Source organism: Vigna umbellata, chromosome 5 (assembly GCF_029865625.1).
Source record: "Vigna umbellata cultivar VRB3 chromosome 5, Vumbellata_1.0, whole genome shotgun sequence".
NCBI classification, from domain to species: Eukaryota; Viridiplantae; Streptophyta; class Magnoliopsida; order Fabales; family Fabaceae; genus Vigna; species Vigna umbellata.
This window is the reverse complement of record NC_142169.1, coordinates 15,864,724-15,873,772: the sequence shown is the minus strand read 5'-3', so window position 1 is coordinate 15,873,772 and position 9,049 is coordinate 15,864,724. Positions and strand designations below refer to the sequence as shown.

Here is a 9,049-nt window from a genome sequence, read left to right as displayed (position 1 = left end):
GTCTATTCAATATTATCTTTCAACACAGGAAATCTTTTTTAGATTTTGTAACCCCATCCTGATATGACATTTTTTATTCGTAAGTTGAATCTTACTGTAGGAATGTTCAGGTTATATAATTATTTAGTTTATTTAATTATATATTATTGTTAAAAGTTTGGTTATAATAAAAAAAACTGTGGGCCGTCCAGAAATAGTTAGTATAAAATTAAAAAGATATTTTCCCCCTATACTTCAATCATTTCATTATCCACCTCTAAACAATTTTAAAATTTTAAAACTATCTTTTATAATTAAAACAATCTTACACTTTATTTTTGGTATTTAATCGAATTTTAAAATTTGATGAAACTTTTAAACAATTCAAATTTGAAAATTCAATGAAAATAAATTTTTTATTGAATTTTGAAATTTGATAAAGAAAAGTATAACTTTTAAAATTGTTTTTAGAATTTAAAGATACAGATATTTGGAAATGAAGGGTGAAACAGCAAGTTGAAAACTATAATATTTATTTGGGCCTTGCAGAGCTTTAACCCTGTGATAATTTTGATTGCAGTTCTAAAAAAAAGTGCACAACTGTTTCCTTTAAAGATCTAGATTCTATATGCTCAAGCACAACTCAAGTGATTCTATACATGAATTTTATTTCTTTATATATAATTAAATATAACTTTAATTAATTATTTATGAGTTTAATCGGCATTATTGTTATATTGAAAATGACCAATAAAACAAAATTGAAGCAAATTGAACGAGCCGCAAGTGCACTGCATTGTTGTTGTTTGAATTTTGAACGGAGATCGGGATGAACCCTTCTCCAAGCCCATACATGGATGTAGAAATATCCTTTTAGAAACAAATCAACTAAATTATATAAGCAATTTCTATGTGATAAAAGATGAGTTCACGTGGATAAAAAGGGTTGCTCTAGATTAATTTTTTTGAACCAATTCAGTTTGATCCTATTTCTGGATAACCGAAAAAGAATATTATAGGGTCAATCGTATATCTATCGGACTGAAATGACTAAAATATGTAGTAATGGTTGAGTTTGTGTGATGAATACCGTACTTATTTTTAATTTTAAAGTTGTATTTATTCATATATTACGTGTTTTCCTTATGAGTGAAGTGTAAATTTTATTGTTTATTTTAAGTTAAATATAATGTGAATTTTTTTTAGATTATTGCGAAAAAAATTGAGATTTAAATAGGATTGAAGGATTGCGGTTATGACATTTTCGCTCAAGCACAATTCTTTAATATTTATTATTTATGTTTATTTTTTATCTTAAAGTTGTATTTATCAAAAATGGTATTAAAGAGAGAAAGTTGAAGTAGAATAAGCATCCATGGCAGCGACGAGATGAAAGAACATGGAAGCAGAGGAAGATCGAAAAAGGTAAGTAAACATTATAAAACTCATATTTTGTGTATTGATACTATGATATGTTACAAGAGAGACAAGGGGAATCCTAGTTTATATAGGTTCCTGCAAATAAGAGGGAAAGAAGAAAAATAAGTAAAATCCTTAAATCCTAACTAACTACAAACCCTATCTGACTCATTATTGTTCCTAAGGCGTAATATTAACTAACACAATTACTTTGATAGCCTTCCCTTAAGTTGGACGATGTATATTGACTAATCTAAACTTGGGGATGATAGATCGAAAGTGAACACTGTGAGGAAATTTTGTGAAAATGTCAGCAAGTTGTTCATCCAAGCGAATAGGAAGAAAATGCAGAAGATTGGCTTAGATCTTCTTTCATACAACATGGCAGTCCAATTCAATATGCTTCGTCCTTTTGGGGAAGCTTTGGTTTAGATTTGTCATCACAGTAAATGGCAGCTATGGCAACAGTTTGGATGTGAAGATCTTGAAGAAGATAGTGAAGCCATTGTATCTCAGACACGGTGGAAGCTAGAGCCCGATACTCAACTTCAATGGAAGACCTAGAATCAATATTTTGTTTCTTAGATTTCCATGAGATGAGAGAGGGACCCAGGAAGCTGCAGAAACGTATAGTAGACCTTGTAGTGTTAGGACAAGTGGCCCAATCAGAATCACTAAAAGCCTTTATTTGAATGTGAGAGTCAACAAATTGACAATAAAACACAAGTCAGGTCTATTATTGATAAGGTAAAGTAACTTCCTCATCAATCTGCGATAGGAGTTGGAATTATCCAAGTAGTTTTTTGTTTTATACAAAGAATAAGTGTTGCTCCAAAAGGGACTGGAACATGGCTTGCTTTCTAGCATTTTGGTTTCTTCAAGAATATCCGGAGCATATTTCCTTTGACAAAGATGAATACCCTTTTTAGACCTAGCCACTTCAAAGCCTAGGAAGCATTTGAGCTCTCCTAGATTTTTTATTCGAAATTGATGGTGTACGAGAGCCTTTATGTGATCAATTTATGTCATAGAATTTCCTTCCAAAATAATGTCACCTACATACACATGTAGGGCTATGAAATCTATTGATGTTTTCTTAACAAAGAGAGAATGGTCAAATTTAGATTAAGTGTAATTAACAAATATAAGTGAAGTACTTGAAAAAACTAGAAGGGAGGGGGAGGGGTGAATAATGTTAATGGAAAAATTCTTTTCACAACCCTTCTGATATAGTGCGTAGTCATGCTCTGAATATATCTTATGAAAGCTTAAATGTTAGACCTAGATTTTCCTTGAGTATTCGCATCACTCCTGATACTAGACTACCGTGCCTAGATTTTCTCAACTCAAAATAAGTTCAGTTGCAAGTGTTTTAGTTCTCTCTAGAACTACAATCAATAATTGTTTACAAGTCGTTCAGGCTATTACTCTCGCAGAGAGGATATGAATATAATACAAAGCAATCTAAACACTCGCAAGTGTTTCTCTCTTTTCACTTTCTCTTTCTCTCTTTTCACTTTCTCTTTCTCTCTTACAATTAGTAAGCAATATAACAATGAAGCTTGAGAGTATTTCTTTTCTTCTCTTCTCTTTTTTCTTCTTCTATTTTTCTGCTCATATATGATTTTTTTCTTGAGCTCTTTCGTTTCTTCACTTTTGAGCGCTTCTTAGGATATATATTTCATTGTAAGCTTTTCTTTTCCTATTCTCTTGACTATCCTCTTGATTTCTCTTTCGAAAGCTCTTCTATTTAAAGGTTTCTTTAATAAATGTTCGTTAGACTGATCCTTCACCTTGATTTTCATGCTTTCTCTTTCTTCGTGTACAACAATCATTGGATAAGTCAACTTATCAAAGCAAGCATTCTTTTTCAATACTTTGCTTGAAGTAGATAGTACGTCCTTTTAGGCATGTCTTCAAGGGAAGAAAATTCTTTAAATATCTCTTTTGTCTCTAACGTCCATTTCTGATATTTGATCTAAAGCTTGTAGATGCGTGTAGAATAACTTATCTACAAAGAGTAGAGTAAATTGTGCATGCAACAAATAGGTTTTTTCCTATCAATACTTTTGTTATTTTTGAACGTTGAGCATTTAATGTCATTCAATGCTTACTCAGAACAACAAAGCGCGTTTTGATTTCCTACCATTGATTTGACTATTAAGATTTTCTTTTAAAGATACCAATTGTTGAGTAAGACTTCATCTTTGGACCAAGTATTGGTTTAGCTTATGGTATCGTTTAGGCAAGTAAACACTTATTTTGATCTTTGTCTCTTCTTTAGTTAGATATTGTTTATCTTGTTTATGCTTTCTTTTATATTTTATATTTTAGACTTTTAGTGTGTTTTGTCAAAGACAACACTTTGACATGGTTTGTTTACGAGAGCTAAATTGAATACCCTATGGGTATAATAAGCTTTATGCGTTTAGCTTTAACTTTCTTAGACGCTTTAGGCAAAATAACCATTTAGCATAGTGTTTGGGTGTTTGTGACCTAAATGTTTTTCTATTTCTTAATAACCTAAGTATTTTTCTAAGGTTTTCTATTTTGGGGATTCAGGTTCTAAGTCTTTTGTAGGTTTTCCATGTTGGGGATGTAGGTTCTAAGTCTTGTGTATTCATCCTAGGTTGTTTTCATATTATTATCCCGTTTTAATGTTATTTTTCAAAACATGAAAGCGTTTAGACAAATAAACGATTTTGTCTTAATAATCTCCCCCTTTTTTATGTTTAACATTTACACATTTGAACGATATATAATCTTACTTGGTTTTGCATTGAGTTTTATGTTTTGTGTGTTTTGGTTTGTTGTGTTTTACATCTTTTATTGCTTTTATATTTTGCATGCGGTTAATGGACACAGTCGAAAAACAATATTTGTGTGTAAAGAGAAATATCATAAATGAAGACATGATATGAACAACAAATGCTAAAAATAATAAGTATAAGAACAACAACAGAACATATAAACAACAACCAACAAAATTTTATTAAAACATAAAACATATTAATTACATGAATGTAAAAATGGACTCCTAAAATGAACTCTAAAAATCTGGAGACTTCCCCTTGACTTTGTGTTATCCTAACGATTGAGGAGTCTAACCAATCGGTAAAGATAAAGTGTGATTACTAACAATTGGATCATAATTAGGTCATTGTTGATCAAAAATCTGGTCCAAAATCTATAAATATAAGTTTGAGGTAAGGAGGTATGTGATTGCATTTACTGCACCATTAATATATGAAATGTCAAACGTTAAGCTAATTTTGGTATTTGAGTATTTCTTGCAGGTTTCATCCATATAGTTTTGCACGAACAATTACGAGAAGACTTGGAATGAAAGATAACTTTGGACCTTAAGACTATCTGCTGAACATTGGACCGTTGACCTCGATCATATATCCCGAAACAACTAATAACTAATTATTTCTTTGTTTTTGCACTCTGAAACACCTTTCCCTCTCATGACTTAAAGTTAAATTTCAACTTTTTCAACCCTTTTCTCTCTTTCCCTCTCTCTGTATAATTGTTTAAGTACTTTTACAATGTCTACAAACAAAGATATGGAGTAAGAATAAAACAAGGTAGTATAGTTATATTTTTCTTAATTTTTTTCATGTCATATGATTCAAAATAATGTATTTTTAATTTTATTTCTTTTAGATTTAACTAGGAAAAAACATCTCAAAATTCAACTTTATTTTTACTCTATATTTCTTTTCTAAATATAATTCAATTTCATTTTTCTTATTATTTCTTTTCACACCATCAAACATAACCCTCAATAGTATGAATAAAGCAAAATCAGAAAATCATTCAATTCATCCATCCTTAAAAAAAATTATATCAGATATCAAAGCATTTTCATTTTGGGAAAAACTAAATTCAAAGTGAAATTTAAGAAATAAAATTACTGCAAACTCAACGTTTTGTTGAGAATTTGCAATTTTTCAGCTATCAACCAAAACTCTAAATATTAAAAGAAAAAGAAAATGAACCTAGGAATTGGGAACAGGCAAGCAAGTATCATTTCTTTCCTTTAGCCTACTTATCAAACTCTTTGCTTCATTCTTCACACCTTAATTTACATAATTTCATTTCATCTAAGTCCACACAAAGGATAAATTAAGAATCATATTGATGAGAGAGATACAAAGAGAGAAGGAAGGAAGGAAAAGATTGGTATTGATTCTAAACATGTTAGGAAAAGCATATGAAAGTAACATAGCAATCACTTCCAGTTGCATCTATTCCATTTTCAGCATAGTTGCTATAAGAACATCATGTGAGATGCTCTACGGACATAAATAACTACTTTATTGGATAATTACACAACACTATTGCAACTAACAGAGTGTACAATCTAGTTAGAAAGAGAAAGCAGCACATAAGTTTACTTCCAATAACGGTTGCTGCTGCTTAAATATATAGATGAACGGTAAGAACAACGAAGAACAACATGAGCAGCAAACCATAAATTACAGTGTGCACAAACATGGATGCAACAGTGGTCTTCATGTTCATGAACTCAAAGGGTGCATTCTTCCCCGGCAACTGAAAGATCATTCCTGGGGACAAGAGCCAAAATAGTGCTGCAGCTATGAGCGGAGGAGCCCAATCGTTCATTGTAGACTTCAAAGAATCACTGCCCAAGTTTGAAAGAACTAAGAGCAAGTAGAAGAACGGATGCTAGAGAAAGATCAATATATCCCTCAAAAGGGAATTGGAATTGGAATCCTATAAAGTTTGGCATAGCATAAAAATTATGAATAATTCATTCACTTTAGCATGTGTTTTCTGGCCTCCTTTTTATCCGGGCCTCTTTGTGGCTTTTTTCTGGATAAGAAACGCATCGTTTTATTTACCATGAAGCTTTTTCTTGAGAATAGATATACTTAAATATAAAATTAAAATTCATTTTATTCTAAATTTTAATATAATTTGATTTCTAAACTTTAAAAATAAATAAATATAATTTTTTTAATTTAAGTATATTAAACATGTCAAAAAGTGATTTATAATGAGTTTGAATTGTTTACATTATTTTGATGTGTTTTAATTTAAATGTTAGTCTTAAACATGGTTTAATATTGTTATTAGATTAAAAGAACTGTATTTATTTATTTTTAAACTTAAAAATTAAGATATATTAAAATTTAGAATAATAACGGATTTTAATTTATTTTTAATTAAAAACATATTTAAAAGCTAGTAAAGTGAGGATGATAATGATAAAACATATCATTGTCCATTTAGTGCCCAATGACAAGCCTGGTTTCTTTATTGTCCCCTCTTTGTGCCGGTATTAATGGGAGTTGAACAAAACAAAATTAAAATAAACATGAAAGAAAAAGAAGCTACAAAAGCAGAATACGAATCAGCCAACCACACATAAAAAACACAGACATGCGCTAAATGGAGTTTTTTATCTTTCCTAAAAGAACTTTTTTAAACTTTGGCATTTCCCTTTCTTATGTTCTTTTTATTCTTTAGCTTTCCTTGTGGGTGGGAGTGCTCATAGATAAACACTAATAAAGAGAGGGTTTATTAAATATTATGAAAATAAGTTTGATTTTGATGCATTAGGTATAAATTATTTTGAATCTTGTACATTGTCAATTATATTATTGCTTTACAATTTTCAAATAGTACATTTATCGATATCTCTACATGGTGATAAAGTTTTCAGGAAAGGACAAAATTATTATCATTGTAAAAGTTTAACCAGAAGTAGCAAGTGATTGTTATTATCAAAGTTTGAAGTAACTCTCTATTATTTAAAAAGGATTAGTATCAATAGTTCAGCCTAAAAATTTGGAGTTCTATAGTGCCTAATGGACAGAAGAAAAATATTTTTTTAAAATAGTGCAGTGGTTGCTCAAAATATAACAGTGTTATGTTGGGTTCTCAATTATATCTTTAAAAAGTCTAACTTATTCAAATCTATTTTCTCTCACTATTTAAATGAAGTGGAGAGGAGCCTTTTAGTTTAATAAAGAAATTTATTTTTTAATTTTTGAAAGAGAGAAAACTTGTTGACATGTTCTCAAGCTATTTAAGTAAAATTATTATTCTTGCTTTGTTCACGGTTGGATTGGCTAAAATTCTAATAGTCAATTTGTAGCATAGGATTCTCTTTTTGACTAGTAAGATCGTCAATTGGAGATTTGTTATTAGGGAAATTAGTCTCACTTGTTTGAGCTTTTGTTTTGGCTTTCTTGACCTATACTTGATCCATGAGTTTGATTTATTGACTTGTGCTTACGGGTTTTTACTTCTTACATGAAGAGAGTTTTTCCACGTTAAAAATATTAGTTCTCTTTTGTGATTATTGTTGTCATTTTCTTTTGTTATTTCTCCTCATAGATTTTTTCAAGTTTGGGAGAATTATTTTCACGGCATACTTTGGTATTTTTTGTTGTTGTAATTATTTTCCCTCAAAATGGTATCAAAGCTCTTTGGTTTGGCCTTATATTTACTTGCTTTGAATAATGGAGGAAAATACAAAGATGGTTGGTTTAAATAGTACAAATTCTCATTTGTGGAAGGACAAGATGAAATACTTGTTGTTTGTGAAGAAAATGAATTTTCTTGTCTTTGCTACACAAAAGTTGAATTCTAGTCTACTGAAGAATCAAACTTTAAGCACCAATAGGTATGTGATTTTATTCGACAATATATAGAAGACAATGTTTATAATCACATTGCTAATGAGACACATGCTAGAACTTTGTGGGAGAAGATTGAGTCTTTGTATACTTCTAAGTCATACAATAATAAATTAAATTTGTTGAATTGCTTGATGAATTTAAGATACAAAGAGATGTCTTCAATTTCAAATTATATAATGAGTTTCAAGGGTTCTTGGATCAATTGTTAGGAATGGGTATCAATTTTAATACTCTACTGGAGTATTGGGAGATTTTTCGAGTTTCAATCACAGTTTCAATCCCTAATGGCATTATTTCTTTCCAGATAGAAAAAACGATGCTCTTAATAAAGAGATGAGAAGGAAGACACATGGTTCTTTATCTTATTCTGAGGTGCTTGACATAGAAAATAGGGGAAGAAGTCAGAAAAAAGAACCGAAAGGTGATAGAAAGAAGAACAGGACTAATTCCAAGTCAAGATACAAGAATGTGGAGTGCAATTATTGTAACAATGCACATTCAGAAAATATTGTTTTAAGAGGAAAAAGGAGAACAAATACAAATAGGTTGTGTGACCCTATTAAGAAAAAAGTAGTCAAAAGTCGTGATGTGCAGTTCATGGAAAACCAAACCATTGAAGACATGAACAAGGTGGAAAACATTACACCTGAGAAAGTTAATGATCTCACTATTGGTAGTCTAATGCAGTTGCTTATTCTCAATTTGGATAATGTTGAGATTGATGCTCAAGATGATTAGAAATATAGTGATGTTGATGATTAGTGGGTTGGAGATAAAGTAGAGGTTTTGATTGACGATGATCAAGAGGGACATGATGATGATCTTGGTGATACACCTGAATTTCCATAATTCCTTATCAGAAGGTCCAATTGGCTGATAAAATCATCTTCTAGGTATTCTTCTAATGATTATGTAACCTTTACTGATGGTGGAGAATCTAAATGTTTTGAAAAATCTTTGGATAGTGAAGAAAA

The 9,049-nt window shown here is 30.4% G+C and overlaps 1 protein-coding gene across 1 annotated transcript; it reads right to left on the bottom strand.

The window, feature by feature from the left end:
* Positions 1-5,567: 5,567 nt before the first annotated feature.
* On the bottom strand, positions 5,568-6,147 carry LOC124822276 (DUF3339-domain containing protein). The gene has a single exon (XM_047294271.2). It carries the CDS (start codon positions 6,028-6,030, stop codon positions 5,824-5,826), a length of 207 nt encoding a protein of 68 aa, XP_047150227.1. The 5' UTR covers positions 6,031-6,147; the 3' UTR covers positions 5,568-5,823.
* Between the last annotated feature and the right edge of the window lie 2,902 nt (positions 6,148-9,049).